The sequence below is a fragment of the Sapajus apella genome, unplaced genomic scaffold (assembly GCF_009761245.1).
Source record: "Sapajus apella isolate SASKATOON/1434 unplaced genomic scaffold, GSC_monkey_1.0 scaffold3, whole genome shotgun sequence".
NCBI classification, from domain to species: domain Eukaryota; kingdom Metazoa; phylum Chordata; class Mammalia; order Primates; family Cebidae; genus Sapajus; species Sapajus apella.
Window position 1 is genome coordinate 2891383 of NW_022436943.1, and position 14978 is coordinate 2906360.

Below are 14978 nucleotides of genomic sequence, written 5' to 3' on the forward strand. Positions count from 1 at the left end.
AAATTAGCCAGGTGTGGTAGCAGGTGCCTGTAATCCCAGTTACTTGAGAGGTTGAGGCAGGAGAATCACTTGAACCCAGGAGGCAGAGGTTGCAGTGAGCCAAGACTGCACCACCACACTCCAGCCTGGGTGACTCCATCACAAAAAAAAAAAAAAAAAAAAAAAAAGGTGGGTATAAATATGGCTGTAAAACTGCCCTGAGCTACGACCTACTCTCTGCCTATAAGGATAGCCCTGCTTGGCAGGGGCAGTCACGGAGGCATAACACTGCCAGGGCTGTAACACTGTCTCTTCAATAAAGCTGTTTTCTTCTACCTCTGCTTATCCTCGAATTCTTTCCTGCATAAAGCCAGGAACCCTCACAGGCTAAGCCCCACTTTGGGGCTCACTTGTCCTACATCAAAAACACAAGGACATCTGAGAGCCAGCCCCAGCTATGGACACCAGAAAAGCTGTCATGGCAGGGAACCTGTGTGCCTTGCTATCCACTGCATCCCGGTATCTAGCACAGTGCCTGGCACATTGTCCTTGCTCAGCAAATACTTGTTGAACACATGAATGAACTCATGCTCATGTGATACAAACACAGGGTTGTCAGGTGTTCCTAACTCATCTCTCTTACCTACTCTTGTAAGCTCCGTGAAGGACAGGGCCATCTCTCTAAGTCCTGGTGTTCCTCATGGTGCCTGTATAATGCCATGCACTTCACACAGTCGGTGCTTAGTAGCCATCTATTGATTTGACTTGACATCCCCTCTTGCTGGCCAGCCTAGAGGACTGTCTCAATTACTAAATGTCACTTGGCAGAAACGGGACAGCTGGGGATGATTCTGAAGTATCCTTTAATTTCCCCTTAGCAAAGACGAATTTTTAGAATAGCTAACTTTTACCATGGGGTCAAAGATGGCAAGAGAAACTTGAAAGTCATGGCGTTCCTCCCTCTCCTGCACCCCTCAGAGCCAGTCAATCCCGGATTTATTTATCTTCATCTCCTCGCCACCATGGAGCCACCATCAGCTCTTGGCTGAACACCCATGGCAACCTCTTAACTGGTCTTCCTGTATTAATCCAAGCCTAGCATTCTCCTATAGCCAGGGTAACCTGCTCCTGCCTCTCCTCTGCTTAAAACTCTTAAGGTTTATCACTCTTCTAGGATGAAGTCCAAAAACTCTAATGTGATGGCCAAGGGGGCTATAAGGCCCACCCCTTCACCTCTCCAGTCTTATCTCAAGCCCCCTCTTATTTTCTCTGCTCCATTTACACTGCCCTCTCCATTTTCAAATAAAGCTTCTTCATGCCTTGGGACCTTTGCACATGCCATTCCTTCTGCCTAGAATGCTCAAACCTCTTCCCCACCTCCTTTAGGATTCACTTGAAAGTCCGCTTTCTCAGGAAACTCTGACCTGCCACGAGGGTTGAAGTCCTCCCTCAGAGTTTCCCTTTGTAGTCCTCATCACCATTATAATTCAATTCTTTTTTTTTTGGGGGACAGAGTTTCGCTCTTGTTACCCAGGCTGGAGTGCAATGGCGCGATCTCGGCTCACCGCAACCTCCGCCTCCTGGGTTCAGGCGATTCTCCTGCCTCAGCTTCCTGAGTAGCTGGGATTACAGGCACGCGCCACCATGCCCGGCTAATGTTTTGTATTTTTAGTAGAGACGGAGTTTCACCGTGTTGACCAGGATGGTCTGGATCTCTTGACCTCGTGATCCACCCGCCTCAGCCTCCCAAAGTGCTGGGATTACAGGCTTGAGCCACCGCGCCCAGCCTTATAATTCAATTCTTAATTTACAACTAATTATTTCACATCTATTTCCCCTGTCACATAGGGCAGCTACAGGGCTTGTCTTGCTCAGCACTCTAGTTTAAATACCTAGTATCTGACATGTGGCTAATTTTAAAAATATTTGTGAACGACTGAATTATTAAATCGATTCAATCATGAAATGGTTCAGAGTGCTGGGAAAACAACAGTGAATAAATGGACAACAATAACAAAACTCTCTCCCCTTATAGAGCTGATGGTCCAGTGGGGGAATCAGTCACGTGCTAGAGGCAGATTGTACTGACTCACACGATACAGAGCATCTCCTCCCACATCTGCATTCAAAGAGGCCAAGTTGGTAGCTTGAAATATCCATGGTGGTAGTGATTACACCATGGAAACTGGCAGACACCACAGACCAGATCTTTTGTCTCCTGGAGAGCTGATTGTTACACATTTAGCAGTACATCATTGACAGGGGAATGAGAGCAAACAAAGCAAATAGGCAAAAATATATGATATGTTATAAGCAGGAAAGGGAGTGGCGAGAGAGCAGAGCTTCCATTTTTAACAATGTGAACTGAAAAGATGATTTTGACCTTCTCCAAATTTTTATTTGGACCTGAAAGAGGTGATATGAAAAATGATGAAGGGAGCCATCACTGGGATAGGACAGGATGTCAGTTACATCTCTTCAGAAAGGGGAGGGGTGAAGCAGGCAGGTGAAAAGAATATAGACTTTGGAGCCAGACTTGGCCGCAGCTGGGTGATGTGCACTTCTTCAAGTAAGGGACCTGAGAGATTCAGTTATCATAAAGAGGTTAAATATCTTATTGCAGGGTTGAGTGAGATTAATGTAGATGGACGAAGGACCTGTCTCACAGTAGATATTTTTATTTATTTTTAATTTTTTTTTTTTTGAGACAAGGTCTGGCTCTGTCACCCAGGCTAGAGTGCAATGGTGCAATTGAGGCTTACTGCAACCTCCACTTCTTGACCTCAAGCAATCTTCGCACCTCAGCCTCCTGAGTAGACCCTGTCTCAAAAAACAAACCAAAAAAACCTACAAACATGAATATTAGATTCTAATGTTCTAAAAAAAAGGATCTCTGGTTAAGTTTGGTTTGTGAGTTCTATGCTGAATTCAAGTGATATAGCAAAGTAATTTTGAATTTCAAAACAAAAGACCTGGCCAAATTTGAGCTATGCCTTGCCAAGGGCCAACCACTAGCGCGTATCTGACAGTCAGCAAAATGTGCTTGCTTCTTTCAGTGCCTGGAGAGTTGTAAGAGGGATAACTCAGTCTTCCCAGGTGAAACTAATTAGTGAAGATTTGCTGCCAAGAGCCCCAGAGCTGTGCTCAAACCCACCAGTTTCCCCAGAGGCTCCCATGCACCCTAGATTTAAGTGCCTTCCTTTAGAAACCCTGGCGCTTGCATGTCAGTCCAGAGAACTTGGAAACTTTCATCTGCTTACACCGGAAGGAGGGAGCACCAAGCAAGGCGGTGAAGGCTGTGGCCATCATCCAGGGCTGAATCAAAGGGTTTTTACTGACGTTTCAGAATTTTAGACAAGCTGCACTGCACGCTGTTGACACCAATGACAGTTTAATTTTGTCTTTGGAGTTAAAGTAAATGAAAACCTTTAGAAGACACCCTCCACTTTTTATAGCTCTTGCTGTTATTTAACCCGAGATGTAGAAATCAGAAATTGTTTATCACAGCAAGAGAGAAGGAGAAATGTGTTATTAGGGCTGCTACTTAACTGGGTAAACGAGGGGGGGGTCTGCCCACTCCCACAAGAAAGCTTGCTACAAATCAGGGCTCCACAAATGGAGGCAAAACCCAAGCTTGCATTTTCGAGACCATGCCCCTTCTTTCATCATAGCTGAAAGCACTAATCTTATTTTGATAACTGCAGTTTGGATTTAAAGACTTCCAATGGCGAATGAGTCATCAGCCTTGTGCTTCTACTTGAAAGAAACAAAACAAATCCAACATCACTGAGAAAAACTATCCTTTCAGGCAGACTCCAGCTGTGCCCTGTCTCCTCCTTTCCCTCAGCAGTTGAATATAGTTTCAATCAATTCTATTCACTAACAAGATTTTGGTGTTCCTTGGGGAAGGGAAAAGGAGGAAGGGGAGAATCTCTGAAGTTTTAAAATATGGGTAAATCTGAGTGACTGAGGTTGATACAAATAATAAACAAACAAGAATAATGTTCTATTCTTGTAGAGTGCTTTTCAATTTCCAAACTATTGTCACATCATTATGTTCTTAATATAAATCCCCTTTTGAGTGGACGTTCCCAGAGAGAGATCTTGTTTAAAATATCTAAGTTAGTGGTCCTTAAACTGCAGCGTACATCAACGTTCCCTGGAGGGCTTGGGAAAACCCACATTCCTGGGCCCCAGTTCCAGAGGTCCTGATTCAGTGGGTCTAGGGTAAGCCTGGGAACTTGCTAGTAAGTTCCCGGCAAAGCTGATGTTGTTTTCTGGGTGGGTGGGGGGGGGGGGGGCACACTTTGAGAACCACTTGCCTGGGTGCTCATAAAAACAGCCAAGCGGAGGAAAAGCTGCACAAGGTTCAAGCTCGTGTTCCGCTGATGTATTTTTTTCACAATTGGCATTTCTCCACTCACATTTAGTCAGTTCAGTTCTCCCATGGGGCTCTACTCACCCCAGATTCCTTCTTTTGTAGAAAACCCGATGCCTTGGCACAGCCGACGGGTGAGCAAACTGCACGTAATGATCTCTAAGCTCCCAAACCCAGGCCTGGATGACGGCGTTCAGCAAGCCTGCTGCTTCGGCTCGTGGTGGTTCAGCCGCAGCTCACGTGGCGGCTGCCGATTGTCAGCGAAGACAGCTGCTCTGCATGTGTGCGCATGCGGCCTGCTCACCTTCCAGCTTTGCCCCACGCTCTCATCGTGGGCTGCCCCAGAACTCGCACCCTGACCTTCGCTTTCCACACCCGCGTTCTCCCTCCAAGATTTCATCTATTTTCAGGGTCAATGACCACCACCAATCACCTACTGCCTAGGCCTTTTCCTTGAACTCGAATTCCTCCATCTCCAGCTGCACCCAACCACGTGTGTGGGCTCCCTCCTGGACGCATCCGTTTGCTCCAAAAATTAGATTTCCTCTCTGAGGTTGTCTGTCAGTCTCAATTACTCCAGCCCCACCAGTCATCACCTATCTGATGTCATCAACGCCTCCCTGGGGCTGGGATGGTTGCTGTGGCCTCCTACTTAATTCTGTGGGCATAAGAAACACACTGAATTGACTGGTTAGATTTGTTCTCTGATTCCATCTTTCATAGTCTGCTCTCTGTGTAGGGGGCAAAAGGGAAGCCAGGATCTGAATGTTTCTTGGGTCCCAAGTTTGTAAGAAAAATACCCCGTAAGAGTGCCAGGTCCATAGAGGGGAATCCAAAGGTATTGAATGAATGAGCAGATGAGTGAATGTATCTCTGCCCCACTCTCTATTTCTAATACAGCACAAACATTATTGTCAGCCCAATTTAGTAAAATGACCTGGTATTGCCCTTGACACCCCATGTTCAATTCCCCCTACTCAACAAAGGACACTGTTGGAACTTAGCTTGAGAATCAAATTGCTCCATAATGTATCCCAGCTTATATTCCTTCTCTCATCCTCCACTGATGCCACAAACTATTCCAGAAAGGCAGTCTGGTCTGGTGCCATGACTGTCCCATCTGTTCTCTCAGAGCCTTTCCTCTCAGCACTACTTCCTTCTGAAACCTTTTTCTGATTAATGAATGTCAGCTTTATTAAGTTACAACTGGCATACAATAAACTGCACGTATTTAGAGTGCACAGTTTGATGAATTGGGCATATCAATATACCATCACCACAATCAAGATAATGAGCAGCCATTACCCCCAAATTTTCCTGATTCCACTTTGTAATCCCTCTTGCTGCCGCTCCCCCATCCTTGGCCCCAAGCACCCACTAATCTGCTCTCTGTTATTGTTGAGTAGGTACCATTTCCTACTTTTTTTTTTTGAGACAGAGTCTCACTCTTCCCCCAGGCTGGAGTGCAATGGTGTAATCTCGGCTCACTGCAACCTCCACTTCCCAGGTTCAAGTAATTCTCCTGCCTCAGCCTCCCATTTAGCTGGGACTACAGGTGTGCACCACCACGCCCAGCTAAGTTTTTGTATTTTTAGTAGAGATGGGGTTTCACCATGTTGGCCAGGATGGCCATGATCTCTTGACCTCGTGATCCTCCTGCCTCAGCCTCCCAAAGTGCTGGAATTATAGGCGTGAGCCACCACACCAGGCCGAATTCCTTATATTCTAAAGTCCTTCATTGGACATAAGCTTTGCAAATGTTTTATGCCAGTCTGTGGCTTGCCTTTTCATTTTAGTAGCAGAGTATTTTGAAGAGCAAATGTTTTCATTGGGATGAAGTATATTGATTTTTTTCTTTTATGTTTTATAGCTTTTTGTGTACTATTTAAGAAATCTTTGCTAACCTGAGGTCACTAAGATTTTTCTTCTACAGTTTCATCAAGGTATTTAATAGTGTCTGCTCTTACATTTAGGGTTAGAATACATTTTGAATTAATTTTTACACATGGTATGAGGTAAAGACAAGATCTATTTTCCTTTGGCTTGTTTGCTTGCTTTTTTGCACATGGCAATTCAATTGCCGCAACACCATTTGCTGAGGACATTATTGTTTCCTCAATGAATTGCCTTCCCCCTCTGTCAAAAATCATTTCACCCCATACATGTGGGTTATGTCTCAATTCTGTTCTGTTCCATTGCTCTGTGTTCATCTTTATACCAGTGCCACACTGTCTTGATTACTGTTGCTTTATAATTGGTCTTAAAATCTGGTAGTTTAAACAAAATTTAAAGATAAACTTTATCTTTTTCAAAGTTTTGGTTAATCTGCATGATTCACAGATTCCTATTGTGCATTTGCCTACTGGCTAAAATGTGCTTGTAAGCCAAGTCAATGCCCTTGACACTCTCTCAGCCATTCATGGACATGTGCAGAGTGGTAAAAAGTTTGAGTTACCCAGTGCACATGTTCCCAGGTAAGGTCAAAAGAGGCAATGTTCTGTCTTTTATTTCAGCTCTCATCCCATAAACAAGCATCCTTTCTGTGGTCGATGTAGTGCCACATTTTTTGCCTTTTTTTTTTTTTTGAGACAGAGCCTCACTCTGTCACCCAGGCTGACGTGCAGTGGCATGATCTCGGCTCACTGCAACCGCCACCTCCCAGATTCAAGCAATTCTGCTGCCTCAGCCTCCTAAGTAGCTGGACTACAGGTGCCCACCACCATGCCTGGCTAATTTTTGTATTTTTTTGGAGTAGAGATGGGGTTTCACCATATTGGTCAGGCTGGTCTTGAACTCCTGGCCTTGTGATCTGCCTGCCTCAGCCTCCCAAAGTGCTGGGATTACAGGCATGGGCCACCGCACCTGGACTACATTTTTTGCCTTTTTGTAAGGCTGGTTGGTTATTTTGCTGTTGAAAATAGCCCCCAAGAGTAGTGTTGAAATGCTGTCTGTTGTTCTTAAGTAGAAGAAGGCTACGATGTGCCTTATGGTGAAAATATATGTGCTAGGTAAGCTTTGTTTAGACATGAACAATAGCTTTCAATGTTAATGAATCAACAGTATATACTCAAAAAAGTGTTTTTAAACAGAACATCAAACAAGTTTATGTATTTATTGATGAATTTTGTGACTGGAAGCTCTCAGGAACCCAACTCGGTATTTCATCTAGGAGTAATGATTCAGAATTTGCAATTTAGTGTTTGTGAATATTTTACAGATCATAACTACTTGGAATAATGAGAATTGATGGTATTTGACTATTCTATGTTTTTTTGCATGTTCATATATATTTTAAAACCAGTTTTCAATTTCTAAAAAAAAAATAGGTCTGCTAGGATTTTGAAGGGGATTGCTTTGAGTCTATGGATCAATTTGGAAACAAATGACATCTTGGCCATATTGTCTTCCAATTCATGATATGGTATCTCTCTCCATTTATTTAGGTCTTTTAAAATTAATCTCAGGAAGCTTTTGTGTTTTTCAGTGTGCAAATCACACACATCTTTAAAATTTATCCCTAATTTACATTTTCAGATGGTATTATAATTGGCATTTTAAAATTTCAATTTCTGACTTTTGTTGCCAGTATACAGAAATACAATGAAGTAACTTTTTTTTAAGTATATTGACTTTTTATCTTGCAACCTTTCTAAACTCATTTATCAGTTTTAGTGGCATTTTTTTTTTTTTTTTTTTTTGAGACAGAGTCTCACTCTGTCACCCAGGCTAGAGTGCAGTGGTGCAATTTCAGCTCACTGCAACCTCCACCTCCTGGGTTAAAGTGATTCTCCTGCCTCAGCTTCCTGAGTAATTGGGATTACAGGCATGCACCACCACACTAGGCTAATTTTTATTGTTTTTTTCCTCTTGTTTTTTTTTTTTCTTTGAGACAGAGTTTTGCTCTGTTGCCTAGGCTGGAGTACAGTGGTGCGATCTTAGCTCACTGCAACCTTCGCCACCCGAGTTCAAGCAATGCCCCTGCCTCAGCCTCCTGAGTATCTGGGACCATAGGCACCCGCCACCACGCCTGGCTAATTTTTTCTATTTTAGTAGAGATGGGGTTTCACCATGTTGGCCAGAATGGTCTCAATCTCCTGACCTCGTGATCCACCCAACCTCAGCCTCCCAAAGTGCTGGGATTACAGGCATGAGTTACTGCACCTGGCTCACACTAGGCTAATTTTTGTATTTTTAGTAGAGATGGGGTTTCATCATGTTAGCCAGACTGGTCTCAAACTGTGGACCTCAGGTGATATGCCTAACTCAGCCTCCCAAAGTGCTGGGATTGCAGCCATGAGCCACCACACCTGGATATTATTGTTAGTCATATTGATTGATTTTTGAATGTTAAACAAAACTTACATTCTTGGAATAAACTCCATTTGGTCTTGATGTATTGTTCTTTTCATATATTGTTGAATTCTATTTGCTATATTTTTAAGAATTCTCACATCTAAATTCATGAAGAATGTTGGTCCTAGTTATCTCTCTCTAATAATTCAATGGTTTTTCTGGGTCATGCTCCTTGTTTAAACTCCAACATAAATCTATTAAATCACTTATATAGCTTGGGAAAAATAATGTTAGGAACATTTCCAAAGAATGAAAGCAGTAAAATGCATTTGGTATCATTCGTGAGAGAAAAAAAATTAAGCTGGACAGAAAGTCTACATTTTCTGCCAAATGAAGTTTTCTCAATGCAATATTATCATCAGCTTCCAAACAGATTAAATGTTCCAGAAGAAAGGGAAAATTCCTTATTTTGAAAAATATATCAAGAAAAAGAAGCACGATAACATTCTTTCTTGTTAGTAGAACAGGAATTTAGGGAAGGGGAAGGATAAGAAGAAACAGCATGTGAAGTGGGGCACACTTCATGAGATTTCCTTTCCCCCCATTTTTTTTTAAATGGGAAAAGGAAGGAACACAATATTCCATTGTTCTAGTATTATGCTGATGCTTTTGCATATGTCTCATATAATGATATTGGATAGAAAAGACTTTTTGAAAGGCAGAAGGAATCCACCATATTGACATCCAGTACATTCAATATAGCCCATACAGGCACAACTTGGAAGGTAATATTCTACACCTTGATTTAGCCAAAAGGCTGAGAAGTGATGGAAGCTAAGATTCTTGAATGCATTTGATTTAGTCTTTGAATGAAAAGGCCCTTTTTAGACAACTAATATCCACCCAGAGAGGGTTACCTGGACAGTGAAGAGACCCAAAACTAGGTCATGAAAAGATGTGTTTTCCCCTGAAAAAGAGAAAATTGATAGGACTGGGGTCAGTGTGTGGGAATAACACTCTTCAGTAATTGAAGGGCTTTATGTTTTTATTTGGATACAGAAATAACTTTTTGGTATATGGCTTCAGATGGCAGAAACAGGATCCAAAGTGGAAATTACAGACAGGTAGGAGCTCAGCTCAACCACTGATCCAGGCTGTCTGGATATGGGATTCAGGTGTTTTGTAATAACCAGATTCTCAAGAACCATCACCATTTGGAACACTGGGAGGGGAAAGAATTCTGAAGTCCCATAGGAGAGGAAGCCAGAAGTCTAATAGCCAAGGTCCATTACCATTCAAAGAATGTATGAATCATGTCAAAGGCAGTGGCTCACACCTGTAATCCCAGCACTTGGGAGGCTGAGGTGGGTGGATCATGAGGTCAGGAGACTAAGAACATCCTGGCCAACATGGTGAAACCCTGTCTCTGCTAAAAATACAAAAATTATCCAGGCATGCCGGCACATGCCTGTAGTCCCAGCTACTTGGGAAGCTGAGGCAGGAGAATTGCTTGAATCCAGGAGGAGAAGGCTGCAGTGAGCTGAGATGGCACTACTGCACTCCAGCCTGGTGACAGAGTGAGACTTCAACTCAAAAAAAAAAAAAAAAAGAACGTATGAATCAACTGTGTCTGTTTCCCCTCTCCACACAAATTATAAATACACAATGGTGGGGATATATATATATTTCATTTATATATATTTATATAGAGAGAGTATATATATACACACACACATACACACACACACACACACACACACACACACATATATATATATATACACATTCTATAGTGTGTATGTGCATGTGTGTATTCAAAAGCAGTTGCTGAAGAGGCCCTGCCACTATTATTCTGTGCAATGACAGTAGCACAGCAATTGGCATTGGACTTGGGGAAATAACAATCAGTTGAATGTTAGTCCTGAATTAGTTCTAAGTCTCCCTGGGATTAGTGGGCTGTGGAACCTGTCTGTCTTCCTGGCTTGGAGAAGGTTCTCTGGTTGAAGGGTTGTCCTGCTGCCATCTGGGTGTCCTCAAGGGTCATGGGACAGACTCAAATGATGGCCAAGAGCTAGGACATAACAGGATTTGGATTCTTGCTTGATCACATTGCTAGCCATGTGACCTTGGGTAAATCCTATAACTTTTTTGTTTCTTATTTTACTTATCCATAAAATGAGAGTGATAAAACCCACTTTAAGAGCTCATTGTGAGAATTAAGTGAGATAGCAGATATAAAGCACTCAGGAGAGCTTCTGGCACATGGTAAACACCTAAAAAGTGGCTATAGTTAGGCCTGAGCTCGTGTGCTGCACACTAAGGTGGACATGGATTGCAATCACTTTTGGTGGAAATTACCCTGATTGTTAATTTGATTCACTCCCATGCAAAAATGTGAGCTCCAGAAAAGAAAGTATATTGCTGTGCTCACCACTATTTTATTTCCAATACTGTGCATGCTGCCTGGCACATTTCTATGCTCAAAAACATTTGTTAAATGAAAAAATAAATGAACCAATCAATGATTGTATGGAAGAATGAATGGCAGCACTTCTTAGGGAGTAAGAGGTGCTTTGGGGAGGTGGTGTCACCCACATGGCTTTTCATCTGGGAGACTATGCAGCTATGCCCAGGACATGGAAATTAAGTGGAAATAGCTTCCAGAAGTGGAGTGCATCCCTCCTCTCCAAGCCCATTGAGTTTCTCTCAGTGTTGGCAGGCATAGGTCCCTGATCATCAGCAGGGGTCAGTAGATGGCAAAGCTGTCACCTGGCACAGCTTTTAACTGTCCCCCAGACCAAAAACAGGGCCTCACAAAGACATAATCAATGAGATAGCTATTGATTTGTTACCACCCTTCCCATCTTATGAGTGAGGAAACTGAGAGTTAAGGAGTTTAAATAACCAGCTCAGGGTGAAACAGCTGTAGCTGGTAAGTGATAAGGTCAGGGTTCAAGCCCAGATCTGTGGACAGTGAAGGCTTTGTTCTTCCCCCAAGGCCCCTGGTACACCAATTTTGGGAAAGCAAAAGAGTTGTATTATCCTCTTCTGAAAGAGAAAGAGCTGTTCTTTATCACTGAGCATTGATTGATGGATTGATTGAGATGGAGTCTTACTCTGTCACCCAGGCTAGAGGGCAGTGGCCCAATCTTGGCTCACTGCAACCTCCACCTCCTGGGTTCAAGGGATTCTCCTCCCTCCGCTTCCTGAGTCGTTGGGATTACAGGAGTGCACCATCATGCCTGGTGAATTTTTGTATTTTTAGTAGAGATGGGGTTTCACCGTGTTGGTCAGGCTGGTTTTGAACTCCTGACCTCATGATCTGCCCACCTCAGCCTCTGAAAGTGCTGGGATTACAGGCGTGAGCCACCACACCCAGCATTTTTATTACTGCACATTTATTAAACTAAGTCTGGCCGTAGGTTAAGATGGCTTAACTGCTTCAAGGTGACTGGAGGACTGGGTCAGATGGGACAGCAGAGCTCTGCTAAGCCCTTCCCTGGGACCCCTCACTGCCTGAGGCCAGTGAATCTCAAAGCGTGGAAGTATTTGTCAGTTAATTGAAAATCCAGACCTGTTGACTCTGAATCTCTGAGGGTGAGCCCAGGAGTTGACTTCCTGGCTAATTCTCAGTTACTGAAGTTTGAGAACCCCTGCCCTGAGCTCCTAGGCCTCCTGTGCCTGGGCCTCCCTGCCCCTCCACCTGATCAGTCTGTCTGAAGCCCAGGCAGGGTCTACTTCACATTTTCCTGTGCCTCAGCCCTGGGCAGGAGGAAGCCAAGGCCAGACCAGTAGTTGAGAGCCGGGGGACATCAAGGCCTGTGGCAGGTCCGGGCAGGGGTCTGGCAAACCCTGCTGTGTGGGGAAGGCCTTGCTCATAAAATCAGGGCTAGAACATTTTATTTTTTATTTGCTGGTGTCAGAATTCCTCTGGCTTGGCTCAGCCAGCCCACGGAAAATAAATATCAGCAGATTCCCAGATCCCAGTCACTCACTGGGCCATGAGACAAGGAGAGGAATTCCTTGTGCTTCTAAGAAGGGAAGGGTGCCAGGTGCAGTGGCTCACTCTTGTAAATCTCAGCACTTCGGGAGGTTGAGGCAGATGGAGCCCTTGAGCTCAGGAATTCAAGACCAGCCTGAGCAACCTTACTGCTACAAAAAAATTAGCCAGGCATGGTGTCATGCAGCTATGGTCCCAGCTACTCAGGAGGCTGAGATGGGAGGACTGCTTGAGCCTGGGAGGTTGAGGCTATAGTGAGCCACGATTGTGCCACTGTATTACAGCCTGGGTGACAGAGAAAAATTCTGTCTTAAAAAAACACAAACCAAAGGAAAAGGAGAAGGAAGAGGAAGAAAAGGAGTTGGAGGAGGAGGAGGAAGAGGAAGAAAAGGAGTTGGAGGAGGAGGAGGAGGAGGAAAAAAAGGAGGAGGAAGGGAGTGGGCAAGATGGTGGGAGGCTGAGATGGGCCAGATAAGCATCTGGGGTAGTGGTGAGGATGCCTGAAGAGGATGAGGGCTTCCTCCAGAGTACGATTGTGGGGAGGCAGAACACCTAAAGAGGCGGAGGTGTCTAAAGGGGGATGTCTAAAGAGATCTCTAGGGTCTTTGCTGAGCAGTGTGTGAGATGACCTTTCCCAGGCTCCCCCAGTTCTTTAGGAAACTCTATGAACCCATGAGTATTTGCTGCAAGTGACTTTTTGTTGTGGATCTTGAGGGAGTGCCAAATCTTCAAGTGGAAGATGAGGATGATTGAGGCTGCACTCAACTTGGGATCCTGGGGTCTGAGAGGAGCCTAAGAACACATACACCCCTCCTGCAAACTGCCGCCGCCCCACACTCCTGGGATTCACAGAATCCAGAGAGCTCTGGGCTTGCACAGACCACACAGAACTGATGGGTCAAGCAGATGTTACCTATTCTTGAGGGTCAGGGAGACCTCCAGCCACCCACTCAACCCTGAAACTGAAAAGTGAAAGGAAACATGGAAAAGGTGATTTGCCTGCATAAATGCAATGTTAATTACAGCCATTTGTGCAAACTGCTTTCCATTAATGCTTAATTGCTTACCAGGAAGTATAATAACAATTACACATTGCAACAATCATGCATTGTAACAATTACACATTTGCAACAGTTACGCACTACATGAAGCAAGTGTCAGATTAGCTAAGCTGTATATTTGCTTCCGTGTGGGCTGGTCTTCCTCATGCCTTGCTTTTGGTTCCCTCACCATCTGTGGGTTAACCCAGTCTTTATCCATAACTTCAAAAAGTAAGGACACGGTACTCAGCATATGAGTAATTCTGTCTTTTAAGGGGCAAATTACCTCGTGCTGGCTCAAATATCAGTATATTGTCTAGTCTTTGGGGCTTAGCAAAAAAAGAAAATGTGAGTTCTAATATCTTACATCTGTTTGCCCCCTTTTCTTAAATCTAGAAGACCTATAAGGTGTTCCACACCAAAGCAGCTGGGTCCCTGCACCCCTCTAAAAGAGAACTTGAATAATCGCTCCCAGCCAAGGTTAATAACTCTTCCTAAATCCATGCTTTATAGAAGATAATAAAATATAGAAACAATTCCTTAGGCTACAGTTAATAAAGACAGTGGTTGAAAAGGCTCTTCAGTAGTCCCTGCTAAAGAACAAGCTTGGAAGTAAAGGAGACCGGTTCAGACATTCAAAGAGGCTATTTCTGAGATGGTGCTTCCACCCATCTTTTGAACTCCTCTTGATGGCCTACTATGTGCCCAGCTCTGGACTAGGCACTGTGAGGGGGGTCAACAGAAAATACTAAACTTTGTTTCTGTCCCCAAGAGATGATAACTGGGGTAAGGCATTGCAGAGGAATAAAATAAGCCCAGATAAAAGAAGAGAGAGGAAGAGGGAAGAGGAAGAAAGCACAAACACATCAGCAAAGCAATCTTACTTCTGCAAGTCGTCTGATCCGAGTTGAGAATGTAGCCTTGTTTGCACCTGCAGACATATGAGCCAGGGGTGTTGATGCAGAAGTGGGCACAGTTATGCTCCAGGGTGCTGCACATGTGGGCCGCTGAAAGGAAAGACACAGGAAGGTAAGTGAACGGTGGTGCCTTCTCTCACTCCATTCCAAACAGCAAGTATTTATTCGGAGCCTACTCTCTCCTCTGGGCAGAACCCAAGAAATAAGCTGCAGTCCCCACCCTCAAGGGGGCTCACAGTCCAAAGTGGACAAGACAGGGCCAGATAAAGGGCCACAGAAAGTCAAAAAGTAACAGTGTTAGGTTGAACTATATTAAATTGCTGAATACCTGATTGGTTTTGATCTATCAAAAAAAAAAAAAAAAAAAAAAA

General features: G+C 43.9%; 1 protein-coding gene across 5 annotated transcripts in view; it reads right to left on the bottom strand.

Annotated features, from left to right (window-relative positions):
* Nucleotides 1-14978, bottom strand: part of MATN2 (matrilin 2) — a 179932-nt gene that overhangs the window by 85746 nt on the left and 79208 nt on the right. For all 5 annotated transcript variants that reach the window (XM_032248352.1, XM_032248375.1, XM_032248368.1 and 2 more), the window contains exon 4: nt 14575-14697. In XM_032248352.1, coding sequence (XP_032104243.1) covers nt 14575-14697 — 123 coding nt within the window. The remainder of the gene's footprint in view (nt 1-14574; nt 14698-14978) is intronic.